This window comes from Cnephaeus nilssonii (genome assembly GCF_951640355.1).
Source record: "Cnephaeus nilssonii genome assembly, chromosome: 1".
Taxonomy (NCBI): domain Eukaryota; kingdom Metazoa; phylum Chordata; class Mammalia; order Chiroptera; family Vespertilionidae; genus Cnephaeus; species Cnephaeus nilssonii.
In genome coordinates this window covers 84,681,972-84,707,885 of record NC_137072.1, presented here as the reverse complement: position 1 = coordinate 84,707,885, position 25,914 = coordinate 84,681,972, and the positions used below count along the sequence as shown (strand labels likewise).

At 37.7% G+C, this 25,914-nt stretch overlaps 1 protein-coding gene and 1 pseudogene across 8 annotated transcripts in view; one reads left to right on the top strand and one right to left on the bottom strand.

The window, feature by feature from the left end:
- CEP135 (centrosomal protein 135) overlaps positions 1-25,914 on the top strand; it is a 71,182-nt gene that overhangs the window by 37,091 nt on the left and 8,177 nt on the right. For 4 of the 7 annotated variants that reach the window (XM_079768963.1, XM_079768964.1, XM_079768966.1 and 1 more), the window contains 12 exons: positions 148-225; positions 4,918-5,069; positions 11,475-11,590; positions 11,659-11,813; positions 12,383-12,438; positions 13,451-13,619; positions 16,344-16,454; positions 17,427-17,612; positions 21,216-21,425; positions 22,563-22,765; positions 23,664-23,768; positions 25,633-25,746. In XM_079768963.1, the coding sequence (XP_079625089.1) occupies positions 148-225; positions 4,918-5,069; positions 11,475-11,590; positions 11,659-11,813; positions 12,383-12,438; positions 13,451-13,619; positions 16,344-16,454; positions 17,427-17,612; positions 21,216-21,425; positions 22,563-22,765; positions 23,664-23,768; positions 25,633-25,732 (1,641 nt within the window). In that variant the 3' untranslated portion in view covers positions 25,733-25,746. Of the gene's footprint in view, positions 1-147; positions 226-4,917; positions 5,070-11,474; positions 11,591-11,658; positions 11,814-12,382; positions 12,439-13,450; positions 13,620-16,343; positions 16,455-17,426; positions 17,613-21,215; positions 21,426-22,562; positions 22,766-23,663; positions 23,769-24,199; positions 25,747-25,914 lie in introns of those variants that run through there. The other 3 variants (XM_079768968.1, XR_013813428.1, XM_079768967.1) reach the window with 3 other exon arrangements.
- Positions 1,385-4,899, bottom strand: LOC307098291 (small ribosomal subunit protein eS6-like; annotated as a pseudogene). Its single transcript has 2 exons — positions 3,881-4,899; positions 1,385-3,617 (listed from the first exon to the last, which is right to left on the bottom strand). The product of its transcript is annotated as a small ribosomal subunit protein eS6-like (transcript).

Here is a 25,914-nt window from a genome sequence, read left to right as displayed (position 1 = left end):
TTTCATGTCTAATGATTTCCTTTCTAAAACATTTTATTATTTAAAAAAACACAAGTAGAATAATACTGGAGACTTGCATTACTTACTTTCATAATTTTGTTGTATTATCTAATGTGCACAAACATCTTCTATAAAATTCTCTTTCAGAGTTTCCAGGAAATGAGTCTTTTCGGAAAATCAGAATTAGAGAAAACTATTGAACATTTAACATATGTTAATCACCAGGTAATTTATCAGATTGGATTTGGGGTATATTGTGTTGCATGAATGACTATGTTAATTATAGTTTTAATATACTGTATATTTTTGATATTACAAAATAGTATGATGCTAGAGCAGCTGTATAAAAATGATAGACTCTGTACTCCGAAGACTGACTACTTGGGTCCAAATCCCTCTCTATCACCTATTACCTGTAAGCAGTACTTAAACTTTCCATCCCTCAATTTTTTATTTGTAAAATAGGAATAGTGCTAGTACTTAATTTGTTTTCAAATGAGTGATATGAACAGGAACTATTCCAGGCCCTGCATGAGTTCTGAGTATTGTTACTTCTAATTCTTTGATGGTTCTTCCCCTGACCTTGAGTAGCATCCTCTATACTAAGCTCTGCTCAGCTGAAGACTCAAGGGCCACCCTTTGCAGAACTCCAGAGCTCTCACTCTGTGCAGCTCTCCTCCAGCATCTGCCCTGCAAACTCTAATCGTCTTGTCCTCCCTTGACTCGCAGTCCTGTCTTTTGAACTTAGGGGAACCACTAGACTCCACCTGAGTTCCTTTCCCTGTGCCACAGTCTGGAAATTCTTCAGGCAGCAATCAGAGGGCTCATCTCATTTGTTTCTTGTCTCTTGGTCACTGTCCATTGTTGCCTGATGCTCAGTGTCTTGAAAACCATTGTTTTATATATTTTGTCTTTTTTTTTTTTAATTATTCAGATAGAAGGGTTCCTGTGACTCCAGCTGTGTAGAAACTGAAAGTGAGAATTAATGAACTGAAAAACATAAATACTAGAGTCTCTGGAAAGAGATTAAAAGAAAATATAAAATAAGTCTTAAGAGAATGAAGTAAGAAGGTATAACATATGTTTAGTCAGAATTCTAGGAGAATATAATAGAATGTGGGAGAGGCAGTAGTTGAAGAGATAATGGCTGATAATTTTCTAGGAATTATAAAACATAGGAATCCTCGGATTCAGAATGTGCAATGAATTCCAGTGGCATGATAAATAATACAATATACTTGTGTATAAATTTCCAGGCTCTTTATAGAAAACATTATGCAACCTTATTGAAAGACATTCAAGAAGAAACACAAGTGGAGATATATATCAGGTTTATACAAAAAGGTGACAGATATTCATGTTTATAAAAAGAATGTACGTTCTCCCCAAATTGATCTTTAAAGTAATGTATTTCTGTCTGAAATCTCAATCTAACGCTGACAATAGATTTTAAAATTTGCATGGAAACAAAAAGCCAAGAATCAGAAAGAATTTTAAAGAAGAACATTATGTAGAAATTGTTCCGTCAGATATGAAGGCTTCAGAGCCAGTAGATTTCCTTTACTTTATCTTCTAACCCCTTCTATTGATTTTTTTTTTTTAATTTAAAATATTTTGTTACTTTCTTTATTTCAAAGAGAACTTTTTAGAAAGAGGTGGGAGATATCTGGGTGTGAGAGTCCCAGTATATAGACTTTCAGCCAGTCTCCTTGTTTAATTCTTCTCCTGACCCCAACCTAATGCTTGGTGTTTTAACGAGCAGAGCTTCTTCTGGATACATCATCAGGCTGCATATTGGTATTCCTGTTGTGGTCCCTTTAGATCAGTGGTGCTCCTAAGAGGCAAATATCTGGGGAATTTTGGGTTGTCATAATTAGGGGAGAAGGTGCTTCTTGTATCTAGTAGGTATTGGCCAGGGAGGCTACTAAGCATCCTACAATACAGAGGACATCCTTCCCATCCCCCCCAACCGTGGTCGGCAAACTGCAGCTCGCGAGCCACATGCGGCTCTTTGGCCTTTGAGGTTTTAGCAAAGGCCAGCTTAGGAGTACCCTAATTAAGTTAATAACAATGTACCTACCTATATAGTTTAAGTTTAAAAAATTTTGCTCTCAAAAGAAATTTCAATCGTTGTAATGTTGATATTTGGCTCTTTTGACTAATGAGTTTGCCGACCACTGCCCCACAACAAAGAATTATCTGGCCCCAAAGTCAGTAGTTTTTAGGTTCAGAAACTGCTTTAGATTGTATCTTTCATTTTGAGTCATTATTCAGTCTACTCTTGTCTTCCACAAGTTATTGAAGTCACTGTCCACTCTTGTTCTCTTTCTTGTTCTTTATGTCCTTACTAGAGGCCCGGTATATGAAAATTTGTGCACTCGGGAAGGTACCTCAGCCCAGAGGAGCAGGCCTACGCTGGCAGCCAGCCATCCCTCTGGCAGCCCAGGAGCCCTCGAGGGATGTCCACCTGCCAGCTTAGGCCCGCTCCCCGGGGAAGCGGGCCCAAGCCACAGTCGGACATCCTTAGCGCTGCCGAGGAGGTGGGAGAGGCTCCCTCCACCCTGCTTTGCACACAACCTTCAGCCTGGCTTATAGCTGAGTAGAGCTCCTGTGGAAGCACACTGACCACCAGCGGGCAGCTCCTGCGTTGAGCGTCTGCCCCCTGGTAGTCAGTGCGCATCATAGCAACCCGTTGTTCCTGGTAGTTCCACCATTAGGGTCAATTTGCATATTGCCCTGTTATTATATAGGATAGGATGAGCATATAGTATAGCTTTCTTAGTCCTTTATTGCCATTTTAGCACTGTTTCCAGAGGGAGGGGAGATAAAATGTGTGTGGTTAGTTTACAGTTTTAACTGGAAGACATATTTATTACTAATATTTCTTGGGTTTGAAATTTATATATATATATTATTCTATTTTGTATTTATTTTTGTACAGTATATAAAATAAAATAGAAATTACCTATTTTTTCCTCCAATGAGTGGCTGTTCCAACTCTAATTTTAAAGTTTTTATTATTTTCCCCCTTCCCTAATTTACATCTGTGTACGTGTATTTCCTCGTCAATTTCTATGTGAAATTCACACTGTTTTAATTACAGTAATCTTCTAATTTATTTTGCCATCTCATAAGGCAAGTCTACTTGCATTCTTCCCTAGCCCCAATTTTTTCTGGTTTGTTTTTTTACTGTCTGAATTTATTTATCTGTTCCTCATAGAAAATCTCACTGTTGAATGAACTTAGACTTGGAGGTAGAAGCTCTCAGAGAAGACAACCTACATCTCTTGACAATCTGTTCTGGCGTTTTTCTTTGGCCTCCTTCATTCTCTTAGCCTAAAGTGTAGCATATTCTGTGGTATCTTCCTTGTTTTTCTTAGTACAGTATGCTATTTCTTCAGAGCAATTTGCCAACTTGTTGCAGCACACGTGGAATAAAAGGACACTGAATCTTGGTTACTGTGGTCCTAGGTGTCGTACCTTCTTTGTTTAGGGATTTTCTCACAACGTATTGATGGACATCTTCTTTAGAGAGATTATAAAGTTTGTGGATTCTGCTGGCTCTTTTGGACCCCAGGCAACAAGGCACAGTAGTATCAGTGAGACCAGGAATGTCTCTCCCCCCCACCCCTTTTTTTTTTAAATCCTCACCCAAGGATATTTTTCCATTGATTTTTAGGAAGAGTGGGAGAAAGAGGGGAAAACAGAAACATTAATGTGAGAGAAATACATTGATTGGTTGCCTCCTGCACGAACCCCAACCTGGGTCTGGGCTGGGGAGGAGCTTGCAACCAAGGTACATGCCCTTGACCAGAATCGAACCTGGGACCCCTAGGTCCACAGGCTGACACTTTATCCACTGAGACAAACTGGCTAGGGCATCTCCCCTTTTTTAACAATGACCAAGTTTAGAATACTGAGATTGGCATCCACAATGCAACCCGAACAGAATTGCACTGTCTCCAGTCCTCCTTAGTCTATAACAGGAATTCCCCTTTAGTAGCAGATGTGCTTGGCCGTGGATCAAGACACACTGATTCATGGGGAAACCTTGTCTGTCATTGCCACCACAGATTGGAACCACATAACCCTTCCATCTTCACCCAGAGCATCAGCAGCAACTTCTATGGCCATACGCTTCTCATAAAAGGCACGAAGTTTGTGTTTATCATCTACTTCAATGAGTTTCTGGCAGCCAGTGGCTGGGAAAGAGATGTTCAGCTTCATTCTGAAGTAGCCGACTGCCTTCAAGGCGCCATGAGAAAGAGCTGTTTTTTCTTAAATTTCTTTTTTCCTAAATGAATTTTAGAGTGAAATTTAAGCCATACCCCCTTATTTTAAAAACAGTTCTGTTTGGATTCTTGTTAAAATTTCATTGAATTTTTAGTTATTTCAGGAAATTGTATTACATTTCCAGTATTGTATTCCCATTCAGAAACATGGTATGTCTTTACATTAAATCAGCTTATGTTTTATGCCCGTCAGGAAAATTTTTCAGTTTTTTCATATGTCTTGCCCATTTGCATTTGGGTTACAGTATTTTCTGATATGATTTTTTTTTCAAATCAGGCCTACCTACGTACTGGTTTTGTTTTGTTTTGTTTTTAGAAGTTTCTTAAAATTTTTGCTTTGCTAATTGTTTCCCTTTCTGTTTTTATTGTTATCATAGATATTTTATTTTCTTCCTTTCTTGCTTTTTTTTGGTATACATTTTTTTTCATTCCAGTGATACTGAAAAGGAGAGATAAATGTATATGCCTATTACATGTAGAATCTAAAGTGTACACATGATTTTTAAAGGACTTTTAAATAAATCTATTTTTCCCCTTAGTTTTCTTCCAGAAGTGTTATTAAAATATGCTTAAGAAAAATAAAATTAAGACATGTATGTATTAATGTTTAAAATTTAAATTATAGCTTGAAAATGAAAACTGTGAATTAAAGTCTAAAATGTTAATAATGAAAGAATCAATGGAATCACTAGAGAACAAGGCAAAATTCCAAGCTCAAAAACTTAGCCATGTGGCTGGTGACTCATCTCTTCATAAAACAGAGATGAACTCACTTAGGTAAGTTTATTGAATGCTTTGTTATTTCAGCTCTGGGAACAAGTTGGTGGCTGTGTGAGGCTTGTTGTGGTGTCATTTTTGGACTAGGCCTTTGAGCAGTAGTACCCAAAGTTGGCCTTGCAGCAGAATCACCTGCGGAACTTTTAAAAAGTCTGGAGGTTCTTAATCACCAAGTAAATCTGAGTAGATTTTGAGTATCTGAATTTTTAAAGACTTTCTTAGATTGATATGATTACAGGCAATTTTTTGTACCTACATGTTTCAAAAATTCCCCCAGCAGATACTTGAGATCATTTGTACTCTATAGCATAGGATTGCTGAAAATTACATAATTTTTTGCTACCTATGTCACTGTCCTTATCTATCCTCTTTTAAAGAAATGTAAAATCAGAGTATTTATATACAGTTTAAAATGGTGATATGTATGAAAAATGATATGGTCAGTATGAAAAAAAAATAGGCTGAATCTATAGGTTGGATTCAGGTTATGAAAATGGTATGATAACCAAGTGTGTCTGGAATTTATCTTATAGACATAGAGAACAAAAAGAAATTTTTAACCCAGGGGGTGACATGAGTAGCATGCCTTTAAAAAAAAACGAATTCTGGCAGAAATAGGAAAGATGGGTTTGGAGTCTTAAGAAACTGATGGCAAATAAGAGATCATGTGTCTGAACTGAAATAGTGGCAGTGAACTTAGAGAACAGAGGCCAGGTTTAGGAAACATTTCTTACATAAAATCAAAAGGATTGATGACTTGTATGGGAATGAGAAAAAGATACAGTAATGCAGAATGTTTACCTTAGGATATTGGGTTGGTTAGCCATTGGTCCATTTAGAATGCAAATGGCTGAAGGAAATAGTCAACAAAGAAGTTTTCTCTAGACTGGGATTTGCAATAAGTAAACAATACCAAGTCAGAAGAAGGGCATCACTCTGAAGTATCAGAGGAAATAATTTCTCTAAATACATTTGCAATAAGCAGGAAAGGATTTTCAAACGTCAAACATGACATTGCATATATGAAAGTAAATCAGTCATGAAGTAGTAACAACTTGAGATCCAACAGGATTGTAGTAATGACGATTAGAGAAGAAGATTGATAAATAAAAACTGAAAGTGTTAGTGAACAGAATGGAAATACCAGAAAACTGAGTTGGTGGAATAGAAAACACTCAAGAAATTCACATAGAATTCAGAACTCAGAAGGATAAAAAGAAATGATGAGCAAAAAAGACATGGATCTAATATACAAACACTGAGAATTGGAAAAATTTATAGTAAAATAAACAGCAGAATTTTGAAAATCAAAGGGATAAGGCCTGAGATTATATTCCTAAGGAATTCCTGATTATCAAACAAAACTTAATGAAATAAGACCAAGAGCTGAATGTGTCCATTTAATTAAGGAAATCACAGGGCATCTTAAATTTTTGTTCTTTTGCTATTTTGACTACAAGTCTTGATAAGTTAGACATTAGATAAAGAACTAAAATAGAAGCTGCTTTCGCCCCCCCCCCCCCCTTTTTTGCAAGCACTACATCCTATGAAGGAGAGCTACTTGAATGGACCACCCCCACTTCTTCTGGTTCATGTCTATATTCAACTCCAAAGTACAGGTACCATGATATATTTTTGTCACACAGAACTACTAGGCTACACTTTTCCCTTTTTGTCCAGCAGCTGACTGGATCTGGCATTTACTCCATTTTGCTTTGTGCCTCAGACTATAGGCACAATCTCCTTTTCTTTGCTCACAGGAGGCCCTTCGCAGTCTTAGGCACTTAAGCAGAGCTTTCAGTGCCTTCTCTTGCTTACCTAGCCTATAGCTCCTTTGGTGTTTTCTTTTTATACTAATCCCCTTTTCTCTTGTGAGCTCAATCTGCTACTTTCCTCACCTAGGGGTATTCCATAACTTTGTTTTGCTCTGACAGAAAAATCGCACTTACTTTGCTTCTGAGGAAAGTATTTCAGTCCCGTTCTCCATATCAGTAAACATTGACAGAACCATGAGTTCAAGCCGTCAGGTCCAAATCCAAAGCTGAACTCAATACAAACCGTAATACCAAGCACTCTACAGAAGCAAAGCCACACTAGTCAAACCTGATGCCACTTTTAATGTGGTTAATAGAGATCTTGCTACCCCTTTAATCACATCAAGTTCTCTTGACATGAAGACATTTAAGAAGCTGGTGCTCAGATAGAGGAATCACAGGTTCCTTTCCATCCATTTGGTGGACCCATCTTTTCTTTTCAATCCTGAGTCAGGCATTTCTCACCAAGTTTCAGTGCCACCAGTTTCTTTTCACCAAACAGACTATATCAAGCATAGTTTTTAATTGTCCAAATAGAGAATCTTTGGTTTGATTTCTTGGTACAGCACCAGAGGACATAATACAAAATCCCATTTTATAACCAAATGACTGTTTTCTCCCTTGAATTTTAGCAGGTGCTGGCAAGCTATGGCCTGCTACCAATTTTTGTAAAGCCCAAGCACCAGGAATGGTTTTTACATGTTAACATGATTGGAAAAAATCTCAATAGAAGATTAATATTTTGTGACATAAAAATTATATGAAGTTCAAATTTCAGTTTCCATAAGTTGTATTGAACCACAACCACACTCCTTCATTTATATATCATCTATCACTGTTTTTGCACTACAAAGGTAGGATTGAGTACATGCAACAGAGACTACCTGGCCCACATTGTTTAAAATATTCACTCTGTCCCTTTACAGAAAAAGTTTACTGACCCCAGCTCCAGAGGATGGCTAGCATCCCCTGAGGGGCTAAGACCATCTTTCCTGGGTAGAGAAAATTGCTTTATAGCAAAAATGTTAAGTGGTGGGTTATAACCATAGACCAGTGGTCGGCAAACTGCCGCTCGTGAGCCACATGCGGCTCTTTGGCCCTTGAGTTTTTAGCAAAGGCCAGCTTAGGAGTACCCTAATTAAGTTAATAACAATGTACCTACCTATATAGTTTAAGTTTTAAAAATTTGGCTCTCAAAAGAAATTTCAGTTGTACAGTTGATATTTGGCTCTGTTGACTGAGTTTGCCGACCACTGCTATAGACTATTAGAGACATCTAAAATAAAATGGGTTGGATGTGGAGAGAGCAGAGTGCCTGAAGAATGGCTCCTCTATGATTGACGCATCCAACAGCAACTTGGGCTTACTCCTCACAGGTGGCAGGATACTATGACCTTCCTGTGACATTACGCCCTATACATGAAAAAAATAAAATTTAATAAAACAGGGAAACCATATCAGTCTCTGTTTCCTCTAATAGACCATTACAATTCCAGCCTACCCTTCTTAGATGGAGCTTCAGCTCCATATTAGAACTTGAACACTTTTTATGAATAAAGGACCTTTTAAGATGCTGTTCATTATGAAGGGAAGTAATCACTTGGCCCCCTAAAATGAAAGCATGAATACCTCCATGTAATCCTATGTAATAAAAGGCTAATATGCATGTCGACTGAACGGCGGACTGAACAGCAGAATAACCAGTCACTATGATGTGCCCTGACCACCAGGGGGCAGACGCTCAACGCAGCAGCTGCCCCCTGGTGGTCACTGTGCTCCCACAGGGGGAGTGCCACTCAGCCGGAAGCTGGGGTCACGGCTGGCGAGCGCAGTGGCGGTGGCGGGAGCCTCCTGCCTCCGCAGCAGTCGGACATCCCCCGAGGGCTCCCGGACTGTGAGAGGGTGCAGGCCAGGCTGAGGGACCCCACTCCCCAAGTGTACGAATTTCATGCACCGGGCCTCTAGTGTAATCCTATATAATAAAAGCCTAATATGCAAATTGACTGAATGGTGGAACGACAGGTCCCTATGATGTTCACTGACCACCAGGGGGCAGACACTTAATGCAGGAGCTGCCCCCAGCCCACAGGCCCTGACCGGGAGGGTGGCGGGTGGTGGGGCTGGCAAGCAGGCAGCACCAGGCCAGCCAAGGGTGGTGCCAGTGAGGACCCCCCCCCCCATTGTCCTGCTGGTCACCTCACAGAGGGAGGTTACCTGTGGCATGGGGGTGGGGCCAGCGAGTGGGTGGCGCCAGGCCAGCCAAGACGAGTGCCAGTGGGAGCCCTCCCAATTGCCCCACCAGTTGCCCCACACATCGGCCCCGGGACCCTACCTGTTCACTAATTTTGTGCACTAGGCCTCTAGTATAATATAACTGAGGAAGTTGAGACTCAGAGAGATGGTCCTACACAGCCACATGGGTAGTAGAGAGCTGGAACTTTGATTCTAAGTGAAGTTTTATTGATTTACTTTCTGGTGGGAAGTCATCACTTCCCTTTGCTGTGTTTATAGCACTTTCAAAGCTAAGAAATTGGTTGTTTTACTAATAACTTAGTTCTCAAAATTTCCTTTCCAGACACCATGATGAACAAATAATATGATAGTCATTCAGCTATTCTTCACAATGAACTTTATACTATACCTCAGTTCTTTCATTAAGAAGACCTTTTAAAATTTTATTTTTTTAATCCTCACCTGAGGATATTTTTCCATTGATTTTTAGAGAGATTGGAAGAGAGAGGGAAAGACAGAGAGAAATATCAATGTGAGAGAAACACATTGATTGGTTGCCTCCTGCATGCACCCCAACCAGGGCCTGGGCCTCGGCCGGGGAGGAGCCTGCAACCGAGGTACGTGCCCTTGACTGGAATCGAACCCTTCGGTCCTCAGGCTGACTCTCTAGCCACTTCGGCTAGGGCATGAAGACTTTTATCTTAGCAGCAATACTTTTAGAAAAGTTACGTCCAAGATCTGGTATAGAATTTCTGTTGTCCCCTTCCCTGTCTACACTAGAATATGAAAGATAAAGCTATATTTAGGACTTATCAAGGACCTCCTGTATAACCAATCAAGATGTTACTTTATTAACCTGACTTTCATTAGGAATTAACTCTGCTAATAAACTAAGATGTAAAGAGGTCTTTATGTTTATACTTAGAATTTCAAGCACAGCCAACTACTTGGGATGCTGTGGGCCATTCTGTTTTTAAAAGGTCTCTGTATAGCTTACTGGTAGACATTTTCCCTTCCACATATAGGATGTTGATCTCCCTGGATTCTTAAAGAAAGCAATGAGATGTAGTAGAAAGACCACTGATAGCAAGTTAGACTAGCCTGGATTTACATCTTTTCTTTGTCACCTTGGACAAGTTATTATTTGTTTCTATAAAATGGAGACAATAGCTTTAATTTTGGAACTGCTCTAGGAATAAGTGAGCTAATATATAAAAGTATCAATACAATGAATACGTCCTGTGGTTATATCCCTCAGAGCAATAGCTGTAGCTTTTAAGAACAGTTTGAATATAGTGTAGTCACCTGGACTCAGATAATTTTATGAAATAAAGTTTCTTGACCATAGAATCTTTCTGACTGGGTTCTGTTTGGCTGTACAGTTCTAAAGAAGTCATCCTCAACTTGACTTTTCTCCCTTCCTCTGGGTCATCATTCACTTGCCATTAGAAAAATGTGTCATATCTTTCAGAACACCTCAGTATGGCCAGTAAAACTTCATTTTCAAGGAGCTGTTCCATCTTACTAGTGGTTTCAGAATCCAAGCCTCCTCCCCATTAGGTAGTTCTAAGCTAAGCTACCCTTTGTATCTTCTTCCCTGTCATATCCTCAGGCAAACCCTAAAAGGAACCTGTGGGAATTCCCAATAAATAGCCTGAGGTGGGAGCTTTAGGGTTAAGAACTCCTAAGCCAGAGCTAAAAGCATTCCAAAGTCTCTAAATCACATGAGAGCAAGTTCTTGTTACTTCTGAAAAATAATCTTACTAATCAGTACGAGAATACTCTGCAATTGTCTTTATTTCCTATGTACATCCTTTCTTTTGCTCCCTGAAACCAATCTTTAGTCTTAAATCCTTATTGCACTACAATAAATGCCTATTTTCCCAGTTTACTATGACCTCCAATTGATTACCTGCCAAAAAAGTCAGAAAAGGAAGCCAAATTAAAAGCTCACTGGACGGTCAGGACTTACATGGGTAATCCTTTGAAGTACCAGGCCATATTGTAAAAACAGGACTTACTTTTTGCCTCCACTATTGGAAATAGATTTTAAGAGAAGGAGTGTTGATACTAGGAAACTGAGAAGAGTTAAAACTACCAGAAGCCTTTAGAAAAGAGTACACAATTAATTTGATTTTTATACTATATTATTTTTAGGAAGATGAACCATTTTGAAGAAGAATGGTGGACGGCAAGAAATAATATATTATATAATGCCATTGATTATACTGGAAGAGCTTTAAGAAATAAAAGAAATTTTTAAAAATAAGAAAAATATTTTTTGAGATCTCTCACTTTTTAAAAATTATTTCTACCAGAGATAAAGAATACCATTTGTTTTTGTCCACTGATTCTTTAGGATAGTAAATGAGCAGCTACAGCGGTCACTTGATGATTATCAGCACCGACTTTCCATCCAAAGAGGTGAACTTGAATCAGCCGAAGCACAAATTAAAATGCTGGAGGAAAATATAGGTAATTGTTTTTAAATTCTGTTTTTGCTAATCCTAATTTACTTTGGCTAACAAACATCTCATTTATAGGTAAACTGCACCTTAAGATGACTTCACAGGATCAAGAAGCTCATGTCATGAAAAAAACCATTGGTGTTATTGATAAAGAAAAAGACTTCCTTCAGGAGGCTGTAGATGAGAAGACAGAACAGATTGCAAACTTGCAAGAAAACCTTGCTAATAAAGTATGTGCCTGTTAAATATTATTATCTGGCATCTGAATGGAAAAGACTGTTTCATTCTCTGTTTCAAGTATGCAGTTCTTATCACCCATGTATAAGTTAAGACCCAGGCCATATCTTCTAATATGTTTAAATTTCATTTTATCTCAATAAGTTGAATCTTCAGAATTTCTATTTCTAGAATGTAATTTTATCAGATGTGATTACAGCAAACTCAAGGAAACAATTTAAGTTCTTAGTGTGAGTAGAAGCATGCCAATACTTGAAATACAGTTGGGACATAGAGCTTTCATTTATAGCATCCTATATAATAAAAGGCTAATATGCAAACTGTCCCCTCAACCGGGAGTTTGACCAGGGGCAGGGCCGCCCGGCCAACCGCCTGCGGCCCCTCCCCCTGACTGGCCCCGCCTCTGATCTCCCCCCACCCATGCACAAATTCGTGCACCGGGCCTCTAATACGTTATATTATTGGATTTGAACTAAGTAAATGTGATAAATTGTATAAATTCAACTAAAGACATTCCTATATGAATTGTTTAGAATCTCATATATTTTTGTAATTTCTCTAGGAAAAAGCTATTGCTCAGATGCAGATAACGTTCTCAGAGTATGAATCTTCTTTGAAGTAAGTAATCAGTGTTATGGCATCCAGCTTCTTTAGAAATGTTTGGTGAATGCAGCTCTATTTAAGTAGCATCTGTCAGTAGTTACATTTCTATTTTTCTATTTTTGCCAATGGCAGCAGCATTATTTTCTCAGTCTTTTGCATGAAAATGTTATATTATCTTTAACTTGCTGCCATCTTTTATCATCCACATCTAAACACTATGTTTTACTATTTTTTTACATGCTACTTGCTCTTTGTTTTTACTGTAACTACCCTATACAGACCCTAATTATTAAAATATAGATTACTTTAGTAGTAGCCAGTCTTGAATTTATTCTACATCTAAACCTATCTTGAATAAAATTTTATATTTTATGTGTAGTCTCTTTACTTCAAGACAAAAGTCTCTAATCGTGTTTATTCTGTGTACCCTTTTGTATTATACTAGAGGCCCAATGCACAAAATTGGTGCAAGGGGCTCGGCCCTCACAGCCGCAGTAGCTTGCCTCCACCCTCCCAGCCCCAACTTTATCTGGAAGGTCGTCTGGCTGTCCGGTCTAATTAGCATATTATGCTTTTATTATTATAGATAATAGTGGGAACTTAACCATTAAATAAATATTTGCCAATAGAATCTGTTATTTTATTATTTGCCAAATGAATCTCCTAATAATTGAAAGTCCTTTGTTTTTATTTGACTTTTGGAATAATAATTTATTTTGTGACTTCATTTGCTCATAATGATTGGTAGAGAGCTAAAATGTCTCATTTACCTAATTAATCAGTGTCTTGATGCAGTATTTATAATTTCTTGTATTCTTAACATACTTAATTCAGAGTAAAACAGTTTTCTTTTAAATGAACTTAAATTATTCAAAAAGCTTAGTTTTTACTTTTATATCACTCGTGTAACAGCCAACTAAAGGAGACACTGACGGACTAAATTAAATTAACTAAATTATTAAATTAACTAAATGAACTAAATTATTCAAAAAGCTTAGTTTTTACTTTTACATCACTCGTGTAACAGCCATCTAAAGGAGACACTGACGAATCGAGACCGTGAGATAAACAGCCTCCTGCGCCAGCTTGATGCAACTAATAAAGAACTCGATGAAGTAGGAAGATCTAAAGAAATATCTTGTAAGGAAAATAGAAGATTACAAGATGATCTGGCTACAATGGCAAGAGAAAACCAAGTATGAATACAATGCATAAACTTCAATAGTTTTACAGTATACAGTTTTTGTTGTTGTTGTTTTTTATGGATTTTTTTACAGAGAGGAAGGGAGAGGGATAGAGAGTTAGAAACATCGATGAGAAAGAAACATCGATCAGCTGCCTCCTGCACACTCCCTACTGGGGATGTGCCTACAACCAAGGTACATGCCCTTGACTGGAATCGAACCTAGGACCTTTCTGTCCACAGGCTGATGCTCTATCCACTGAGCCAAACTGGTTAGGGCACAGTATACAGTTTTATAGAATATTCTTTGTTTGCTATATTTTAAAGCTTTTAATATGCTTTTTAAATTTTAATAATATAAATATCAACAACATTAATAATTCTTTAAGGATAATGATGTTTATAAGATATTTTTAAAGTGTGGTTTAGAATGCTGCTATATATTACAGGGTGTCTAACGGGTACAACCATGGTCTCCTCACCATTTTGGCCTTTATTATAAGAACTTCTATAGCTGGTAGCATGGTATTCATTCTATATGGCAGAAATTGTCACCCTATTGGGTGAGGACCTCAGTATCACTTCCAGGGCAAAGTTACTGTGATTTAAAGACCCATCATACATTTTAATTATTCTTACTTCTAGTGAGCTTAGTTTATTTATAGCAGGGGTGGAGAATGTCCAGCCCGTGGGCCATATAAGGCCCACAAAATAATTTGATCTGGCCCTGCCAAGCAATAGGGATGAGTTAATTAAATGTTTCACCAAATATAGCAGGCTAATTTTTTTAAAATATATTTTATTGATTTTTTACAGAGAGGAAGAGAGAGGGATAGAGAGTTAGAAACATCGATGAGAGAGAAACATCGATCAGCTGCCTCTTGCACACCCCGCCACTGGGGATGTGCCCGCAACCAAGGTACATGCCCTTGACCGGAATCGAACCCAGGACCCTTGAGTCGGCAGGTCGACGCTCTATCCACTGAGCCAAACCGGCTTCGGCAGCAGGCTAATTTTTAAGTTGATAATTTTGTATGGCCTGTGAATGATGATACAAATATCCAGATGGCCCTTGGCAGAAAAAAGGTTTCCTACTCCTGATTTACAGGTATAAGTAAATTAATGATAAGTAAATTATTTTAGAATGTCAAATACTTAAAGGTATTAGTTTTGTTTGTGCTGGTTTATTGAAGGATTATACCCAGAAGACCAATAATTTCCTATTGTAAATATTTTGGGGTTTTAAAAATTTTTTTTTCAACATTATTCTATATAAAGCATATTGCTGTTATACGAATTTTTTTCAATGCCAACATTTGAGCCAGATACATGATTAGGACTGTTGTGGGAGATATGTGGTAATATTTGGTTAAAAAGTTAAGATCAGCCTTGCTAGTGTGGCTCAGTGATTGAATGCCGCCCTATGAACCAGGAAGTCACGGTTCGATTCCCAGTCAGGGCACATGCCCCGGTTGTGGGCTTGATCCCCAATGTGGGGCATGCAGGAGGCAGCCCATCAGTGATTCTCTCTCATCATTGATGTTTCTGTCTCTCCTTCTCCCTTCCTCTCTGAAATCAATAAAAATATATATTTTTTAAAAAGGTCAAGATGGGCCCTGGCCAGTGGTGTTTAGTGGTTAGAGTGTTGGGCTGCACACCAAAGGGTTTTCGGTTTGATTCCTGGTCAAGGGCATATACTTGGGTTGCAGGTTCGATCCCAGCCCTGGTCTGGGCTTGTGCGGGAGGCAACCAATCTATTAGATTATTAACATACTAGAGGCCCAGTGCATGAAATTCTTGCATGGGAGAAGGAGGTGTGTCCCTCAGCCCAGCCTGCACCCTCTCCAGTCTGGGATCCCTCTCACAATCCAGGACTGCTGGCTCCCAACTGCTCGCCTGCCTCATTACCCCTAACCGATTCTGCCTGCCAGCCTGATCACCCCCTAACCCAGTGATGGCGAACCTATGACATGCGTGTCAGCACTGACACGCGTAGCCATTTCTGATGACACGCGGCCGCATGCCGAGGATGAAACATTTGCTGCTCCTGAGGATGAAACATTTGCGACTAGAGTCTTGGAGTTAGTTTTTTCCTCAAAGTGACACACTACCCGAGTTATGCTCAGTTTATTGGCAAAGTTTGACACACCAAGCTCAAAAGGTTGCCCATCACTGCCCTAACCACTCCCTTGCCAGCCTGATTGCCCCTAACTGCCCTCCCCTGCTGGTCTGATCACCCCTGTCTTTCCCTGAAGGCCTGGTCCCCCCTCCCCCCCCAACTGCCCTCCCCTGCAGGCCTGGTCCCCCCCAACTGCTTTCCCCTGCAGGCTTGGTCCCCCGCAACTGCCCTCCCCTGCTGGCCATCTTGTGGTGGCCATCTTGTGTTCACATGGGAGCGGCCATCTTTTGTGTTGAAGTGATGGTCAATTTGCATATTACCTCTTTATTATATAGGATGAGATTGGACATCTCACATCAATGTTTCTCTCCCTCTTCTTCCCTCTATCTTCCACTCTGTTTAAAAATCAATGGAAAAAATATCCTCAGGTGAGGATTAACAAAAAAAAAAAGTCAAGATAAATCAGGAAAAATAAGTGCAAGCAACACTTAGGAACAGTTTTCCTTTTTTTCCTACTCGCTCTTATTCCCCAAATTCAAAAGTAGCCATTTGAATAAAAATAGAATTCATTAGATGCTATGTTCACTTTAGATTTGCTTTCAATTTTCTGATTTATAGGAAATCTCACTGGAATTGGAAGCCGCGGTGCAAGAAAAAGAAGAAATGAAGAGTAGAGTTCATAATTACATAACAGAGGTGTCACGATGGGAGAGCTTAATGGCTGCTAAGGTAAAAAGGCACTGTCTAGGTTTGATTTAAGACTGAGTTTTTTTTTTACTTTTTTATGCCTCTTCTATTAGATTATTAACAATATGAGACTGGAATTCTTGCCTACTGTCTCTTTATATTTCCCCCCAGATCTTATTTAGTACTAGAGGCCCGGTGCACAAAATTCGTGCACGAGGGGCAGGGGGTGTCCCTCAGCCTGGCCTGCACCTTTTCACAATCCGGGACCCATCGGGGGATGTCCAACTGCTGGTTCAAATTATTTTGCGGGCCTTAAATGGCCCACGGGTTGGATGTTCTCCACCGCTGCTGTAAATAAATTAAGCCGACTAGAAGTTAGAATAATTAAAATGTATCATGGGTCTTTAAAACACAGTAACTTTGCCCTACACCGGCACTTAGACATCCCTCTCGCAATCCAGGACTGCTGGCTCCTAACTGCTTGTCTACCTGCCTGCCTGATCGCCCCTAATTGTTCTCCTGCCTGCCTGATCACCCCTAACCGCTTGCCTGCCTGTCTGGTCGCCCCTAACCACTCTGCCTGCCTGCCTCCCTCATCGCCCCTAACTGCTTGCCTGCCTGATAGCCCCTAACCACTTCTGCCTGCCTGATAACCCCTAACCACTTCTGCCTGCCTGCCTGCCCGCCTGCCTGATTACCCCTAACTACTCGCCTGCCTGCCTGAACTCCGGCTTGCCTGATCGCCCCTAACCGTTACCTTTGCTTTGCCCCCACCATGGCAGCTTTGTCCAAAAGCTCATCCAGAAGGATGGCTGGAAGGACATCCAGAAGGTCGTTCAGCTGTCCTGTCTAATTAGCATATTATACTCTTATTATTATAGATAGTATCTGCACAGGTAGCTTCTGTTTCCTAAATTAAAACAAAAATTCCAATATGTGTATATGTTTCCTACATGAATATTCCAGTAAGTGACAATTACTAACTTAGAAACATTTTAATTATGCTCAAACTAGGAAAAAGAAAATCAAGATTTGTTAGATAGATTTCAAATGCTTCATAACCGTGCTGAAGACTGGGAGGTCAAAGCCCATCAAGCTGAGGGAGAAAGCAGCTCAGTTCGACTGGAACTTCTTTCTATTGACACAGAGAGGAGGCACCTTCGTGAAAGAGTGGAGCTATTAGAAAAAGAAATTCAGGAGGTAATATTTATTTGTTTGTCTTGTGAAGTCTTTACTTAATAGAACAGAAAGCATTCAGAGGTACTTTATTTGAAGTGAGAGTTAAGCATTGGTGAAATCAGATTCAATGGTAATCTTTTGTCATTAATTCTGATAATTTGCTTAGGAGCCCCGTACTTTATTTTTTATTGTAGTAAAATATACCTAACATCACATTTACCATTTTATCCATTTTTAAATGTACAGTTCTATGGCAGTTACTACATTCACATGATTGTGCAATTAAAACCTCCATCTATCTGCAGAACTTCATCATCTTCCCCAGCTGAAGCTCCATCCACTAAACACTAACTCTCCATTCTCCACACCCCCAACTTCTGGCAACCACCATTCTACTTTCTCTCTCTATGAATGTGACTACTCTATGTACCTCCTATAAGTAGAATCATACAATATTTGTCTTTTTGTGACTGGCTTATTTTACTCAGCCTTAAGATTAACTTAACCTCAAGGTTATCCATGTTAGATAGCATGTGTCAGAATTTCATTTCTTTTTAAGGCTGAATAATACTTCATTGTATGTAAAAACCATATTTTGTTTATCCATTCATTTGTCAGTAGACATTTGGTTGTTTCCATTGAAAGTAATGCTGCTATGAATATGGGTGTACAATATCTATTTGAGTCCTTGATTTCAGTTCTTTGGGATATACCCAGAAGCGGAATTGCTGTATTATGTGGTAATTTTATGTTTAATTTCTTAAGGAACTGCCATGCAGTTTTCTACAAGGGCCTACAGCATTTTACTGTGGGCTAAATTTCACCAGCAATGTAATGATTTCAATTTCTCTACATCCTTGCCAACTTGTTATTTTCTGGGGGTTTTAAATAATAGCCATCCCAATAGGTGTGAAGTATCACATTTTGAATTTGAATCACAATTTCTTAATGATTAGTGATGTCGAGCATCTTTTCATGTTTTTATTGACCATTTGTGTGTGTTCTTTGGAGAAATGTCTATTCACATCCTTTGCCCCCCCCCCCTTTTTTTTTTAAATCCTTACTCGATATTTTTCCATTGATTTTAAGAGAGAGGGAGAGAAAGAAATATCGATGTGAGAGAAACACATGGATTGGTTGCCTCCTGCACTTGCTCTGACCACGGCCTGGCCTGGGGGACCCTGCAACCAAGGTACATGCCCTTGACGGGAATGGAACCCGGGACTCTTTGGTCCTCAGGCCAACACTCTATCCACTGAGCCACACTAGCTAGGGCATCATTTTTCAATCAGGTTGTTTTTGTTATTGAGTTGTAGGAATTGTTTGTATAATCTGGATATGAATCCCTTGTTAGATAGGTGTTTTGTAAGTTTTCTCCCATACATGGCTTGCCTTTCCACTCAGTTTTATCCTTTGATGCCTAAAAGTTTTAATTTTCATAAAGTCCAATTATTTCTAATACTCTTATTACATAACTTTTGGTATCATATTTAAGAAATAATTGCTGAGTCCAGTATAATGAAACTTTTCCCTATGTTCTCCAACAACGTTTGTAAGTTTTAGCTCTTATGTTAAGGTCTTTGATCCGCTTTGAATTGACTTTTGTGTATGATATAACATAAGGGTCCAAATTTATTCTTTTGTATGCAGTTTAAATAAGCTCTTAACATAAAGACAGTCTAGTAAAATTTTCTTAAGTAAATCTTGAATTCAATTAAAATATAGAGACCCTAGTTAGATTTATTTAGAATAGATGGCTATTAGGGTTTTTTGGTGTTTTTGGTATAAGGTTGTCTTCATTTTTTAGGAGAAAGTATTAATTATCTATAGTGGGTAGAATTATAGCCCCCCCATATATATATATATATATATATATATATATATATATATATATATATATATATTTAGGTTCTAATACCTAGTACCTGTGAATATGACCTTTTTTGAAAGTAGTGTCTTTGCAGTTCTATAACCAGGTTAAAATGAGGTTATACTAAACCAGGCAGGTCATAATCCAATGACTTGTGTCCTTATAACAGTGATTTTCAACTAGTGTGCTGAAAGAAGTTTAAAAACATGCAGTACCTGACTATTTAGTCAGGGGCACTGACCTCTTTTCCCTTAGTCAAAAAAAAAAAAAATGACAGTCAACACAGTAGCAATCCCATGTGAATGAATCAAAATTATACCTATTTTTTTTTTGTTATATCAGCAAAAAACATATTTTGTGTGTGCTGCAGAAATTTAGTAATTACTTTATGTGTGGCATTAGATGAAAGAAGTTGAAAATTGCTGCCTTATAAGATAGGAGAAATATGGATACAGAAGACACAAGGGAGAGTGGCAGGTGAAGATGGAGGCTGTGATTGGAGGGATATGTCTACAAGGCAAGGAACTACAAGGATTGCCAGCAACCACCAGAAGATGGGAGAGAGGCATAGAACAAATTCCTCAGAATCTCCCGTAAAGGCCAACTCTGTTGACATAAATTTCAGACTTGTAACCTCCAGAACTGTGAGGGAATAAATTTCCATGGTTTTAGGACACCCAGTAATTTGCATTAATTTGTTATAGCAGTCCTAGGAAACTAATACATTACCTCTATAAACTTTCTATTGAGTATAATAATTAAAGGGATGCTTTGCAACCTTCAAAAGAGTTCTCAGGAAAAACTGTTCTTTAGGTTCTTTATAATTGTTCATGTTATAATGGTATATGAAATTGATTTACATATTTATATTCATTTGTTTGAGGGAAACTTTGATTTTTTTAATTCATTAATATTTGGAAAATCCAAATGTTTACTTTTCTGAAACTGTTGACATTTATTAAATCTTTACACACAGCATCCTATTTTTTATGTTGACTCATTTCAAAAGAGCCTGTTCGAATTAATTTTCAAGTGCGGACTTCTTCCTAAATTCTAGAAGTAGAGTTTAAGTCACTTTGTATTTATTACTCATAATCTAAATTATGAGACATTTAAATGGTGGATTTCAGTATTTCAAACTTTGCTCATTATTTCAGTTAATATTATCTTATAAAGTAGTGTATTATTAAATTAAATTTAAATATGACTTCAGGTATTTGGTTTTAAAGCAAACTCCATTTTGAAATTCAGAATTTAAAGACAATTGATGAGTGATAAGTATAGGGTGTGGCAAAAGTAGGTTTACAGTGGTGAGTACACAAAACAGTTTATTCTGGTACTATTATTTACTAATTATTGTATTATTTTCCATACGAACAACTGTAAACTTTGCCTCACCCTATATATATGTTACTTTTCTTGAAAAGGCATTAGAATAACAAACAATTTATAAAGGAAAATTTACTGTAGCTTTAAAGAACTCTCATATTCACAACAACCTAGAACAATAATTTTCATCTTTTTATCTTCTAAATATATACATGAAGTACTTATTTACCATGATTAATAATTATATGCAACTCATTTAATAAGCATTAAATATGCCATCTTTAAATATAGTAGGCAACTTCTTGAGAGTATCTAAAAATATGCAAATATTGGCTCTTATATTTTTATAAAGTGAGGTTGTAGCTGCACAAATTCAAGCCTTTAGGGTTACTCTAACTTTTTACCTGTTTCTTTTTTATTTTCAGCACATAAATGCACATCATGCCTATGAATCTCAGATCTCATCAATGGCAAAAGCCATATCTAGATTAGAAGAAGAGCTGAGACATCAAGAAGATGAGAAAGCAACAGTATTCAGTGATTTGTCATCTCTTAGAGAACTCTGTATTAAGCTTGACTCAGGCAAAGATATTATGACCCAACAATTGAATGCTAAAAACCTTGAATATGAGAGGGTAAGAACTTATATTGTTGTAACACATTGTTTTACTGAGCCCTACTCTAATTGTTTTAATTTATCATTCACTACCTAATATATTTGTTCTCCTTTGGAGTAGTTACTTTTGACTGCAGGATTTTGAGAACTAACTTTGACTACTAGATTCTCTGCCAGGATTTCTCTGGCAAATGTGGTGATGAAATTAGGAGCTGTCTGTTTTAGAATAGATGGGTGTTTAGAAGATATTAGTCTTCTCATTATAGAATAGGAGCATATCCCAATACATTCTTTATTTGTTTAAAGATAAGACTTAAATGGAGTGGTGAGCACTTCACTGCTTCCTAAGTAGAATATTTTTCCTGATAAAAATCTCAAGGCAGCCTGGCCAGTGTGGCTCAGTGGTTGCTATGAGCCAGGAGGTCAGGTTTGATTCCTGGTCAGGGCACATGCCCGGGTTGCGGGCTCGGTCCCCAGTAGGGGGCGTGCAGGAGGCAGCTGATCCATGATTCTCTCTCATCATTGATGTTTCTATCTCTCCCTCTCTGAAGTCAATAAAAAATATATATATATATTTTTTAAATCTCAAGGCATTTAAATCTTTAAAAGTCTAGTTAGCTAGAACTTCCCATTCCCAAACTGAAGCATTACTTTAAATGTGTGTTTTCAAACATTGGTGTTTTCAATTTTCACTCATTTAGTATCTTTGTTTACTGGTACTGAGAAGCTCAAATAATGGCTTAATCATGTAGTCAGAGGACACAGATTTAATAGATCAGAAGGGCCTCCTTGCTGATAGGGTGGCCATATTTTAAGAGTTTATGATAATGACCCTCTCCTGATAAGGTAGTACTAGAAAACTATTTGAAGGTTGGAGTAGATCTCATAGCCAAATAAGCCCTTACTGAAAATAGCAAAGATTGTTTTGAAAATAAGATTTTTTTTTTTATACTTAAAAGAGTGGTTCAGGATTTTTTAACTGATGCCCAAAATGATGGAACTGATGTGTGTGGATATACTAGTAGCTCTGCAGGTAATTTTTCTGAGTAAGTCTAAAATGTGCCGAAGTCATGTAACATTATTATATTTAAAATCATTTTCTTGAAATGTTAAAAAAAAAATGTGCTGAAGTAATCTTCCCTTGTTTTTTCTGTAGGTTGTGATGGAATTAGAAAATGTAAAATCAGAATCAGAGCTGTTAAAAACACAATTGTCAAGTGAGAGACATACGATTAAAAATCTTGAATCATTGTTGGCTACGAATAGAGATAAAGAATTTCATTCTCATTTAACTTCCCAAGAGAAGGATACAGAAATTCAGTTACTTAAAGAGAAGTTAACCCTTTCAGAAAGCAAATTGTAAGTATCTTAAATCAATCTATGTGAGGAAAATAGCTTCTTAAAAATAATTTTAATATGAGTAAATTGTAGATTTGTAGCATAAAACAAATGATTAAAAACATTAAAGGAACAAAAAAAATGTTTCAACTTTCAGTGGGAGAGGGGGAAGGGAGTGTGAAGGGCAGTTTAAACCAAAATACTTTATGTGGCTGCTGCTTTTGGAAGTTTAGGGACTTAGTTCAGAAGAGGTACCGTGTTTGGAGGTATAGATTTGTGTATCTTCACTAGAGATGGTTCCCATGGAAGTGAATGAGTGAACTTTGTAAAAATGACTAAATTTGAGCAAAGGGGAGAGCATTTCAGGATGGGTGTGTCAGCAGCATTTCATGCTGTGGATTAGGAAAAATACTTTAAGAAAGCTGGGCAATTTGACCCTCATGTGTATTGGTTACCTTTGAGGAGGTTGATGATGGTGTCTTTTTAGGCTGGAGAGGGTTAGGTATATTTGTGGGAAGAAGAGCGGAAACCCAGAGTAGATGGTGCATACAAGTGGAATAAGTAACTTTTAAAAAGAGAAACATTTCTCTTTCTGAGGCAAGAGTCAAGAAAGCCAGTGAAGATACTTTACAACTAGACATTACAATCCTGTAGTTACTCAAATTTGTATCTGCAGCACTGCAGTAGTGCCTTGCACATGCTAAATGTTTATTAAATAAGATGCATGAAAAAGGGAACTGATAGAAGCTCCAGAAGTTTTGAGAATTATTGTTGAAAGTCTTGATCTTCCCTTTTTTTCATTCTTAAGAATCATCTCCTTTGTATTTATTAATCACACCAAAAAAAATCTATGACACTAAACTCTACAAAACAGAACATTTGTTACTTATTTCTTTGAATTTTAAAATTTGTTTTTAAGAACTAGTCAAAGCCGGGAGAACACCATGCTTCGGGCTAAAGTGGCACAATTACAAACAGATCATGATGCCATGAAAAGGCAGATTTCAACTGAAAGATATGAACGGTAAGAAAAACTTGTAGCATTAGATAGTGTTTTTATTTATGTCCTGTTCTATTTCAAAAAGTGTTTAATGTGGCTTACAAATAGCAAACTGTTTTTTAGCATTAATGCTTAAAATAAATTTCTTCAGTAATTCTTCCTAAAAAGGCAACAAGTGTTGTGGAAGATAATATCAGTACAGTAAATAAAGTAGCAGGTATTGTGTGAATGTTTTCCATAGCAAAATTAGGTCATTATTTCAGAGGATATAGCTAGGGAATAAACAAGCTAGTAAGGATTCCACAGGAGTCCAAAACAATATGATCCCATTGGAAACTAAATACAAGTCATCAAATAAGTGATGATGCTGATGATTATAAGGGCTTTAACAAATATATACCAGATACTATGTATATATTTGATAATCCTAACCTATTATTATGCCTATATTATAGGAAACGGGAGTCATACAGGAGTAAATAGCAGAGTCACTAATGAAATTCAGGCAAGTCCGGTCTAATTTTAAAGCCTGTGCTCCCAAACTCTGTAATAGACTCTCCTCGGCTTAGCAGTTTTCATACTCTCTTGGATTTCAGTTCATTTGCTTCGTTATGTTAAAAATTTAATCCCCGAGTGTTACAAACAGGAATAAGACCTGCTTTAAAGTTCAAGTCAGTATCTGATTTTTAAATCAGTTGTCAAGTTTTTTCAATTACTCTTTCCTACTATATTAATACCATAGATAACAACATTTCTGAGATGATATTCTCAAATAGTGGGAAAAAATTGCTTATTAGGTCAATTTTTTAGTTCTCTTATTCTTATCCATTGACATTAAAATATTTATTGATGTGCTGTTTGACGTATAGACAGAATTTGCTAGAAATTCAGTATTTATTATCTTAGTAAGATATGAAGCCTGAGATTGTGTCAGTGTTGTGAAAGCTATTTTTAATCTTGTAGTTTAGAAGACCTAGTTTCTTAATATGCTAAACTGTATATATATAATTATTTCCATTTCTTAATGATAACTTAAATTCTTTCAATTCACAGGTCCTAAGTCAAACTCTCGATTGCGTAAGGTTATAGACCCCCCCTTAATTTCTCTCCTTTTTCCCTACCCCAGTTCCCAAAAAATCCTTGACCCACATGACCATGTCTTTTCTTCTTAACATCCAACTAGATTATGCAGTCTTAAAGGGGCAATATTGCCTCCCATGGGACAAAATTGGTTTTTGGGGTAAGAGGGAGTGGCAAAACCCCCTAGGTATTACCATAACTTATGGCCCTCCAAAGGGCTACAGTATGTAAACAATGTACCGTGTATTAAAATTTCATGCAGTGTGGGGATAATTTGTGGGGGAAACATCTAAAAAAGTTTCTTTAGGGGACTAATAGTGAAAAAGCGTTAGTGAAACACCCAAGTATGTAGAAATCTTGGATACTGACGAACTCAAGCCATAAAAAGTCCAGGCCAGAGACTGGATTGCTCACAAGGAGGTGGTAGTGCAGTCCCCTTGCTTTGTGGGGCAGACAGACACGGGGAAGGAAAGCATAACAAAGAGAATGGATTACTTTACTCTGACATTTGGGAGTTTTGAGGCAGAAAGAGGCAGAGGGCTAGATTTGTATACAAGAAGAGGTGGGAAAGAAAGGAGCAGAGGGAGGAACCATCCAACTTTGGAAATCTGTACTCAGAGGGCCTTTGAACAATCTCTTATAATACAATTCCTTTAATTGAAATCTTTTATCTACTATTTAAAAATCATATAAGGACATGGGATTTAACTTTAGTAGAAATAGAAATTATTTCATTAACAACAATAGCAGCACCTTATATTTGTATAGCCCTTTTTGGTATTATCTCTTATTTGATCTTACTTGACAGAGAACGAGCAATCCAGGAGATGCGTCGGCATGGTCTTCCCACACCACCCCTTAGTTCTACTCTGAAATCTCCTTTACATTCTCCTGAACATATAAACTGATAATTTTTAGAAAGGTATGTATGTAACACCATGGACAAGCAAAACTAATCTATGATTATGAAAATTCAGGAAGTAGTTTTCTGGGGAGGCAGGGAGATTGCCTGCAAAGTGATCAGGGGAACTTTCTGACCACCTTTGGTGGGAATAACGGAATGTTCTATTTGGTGGTGGAGGATATGAGG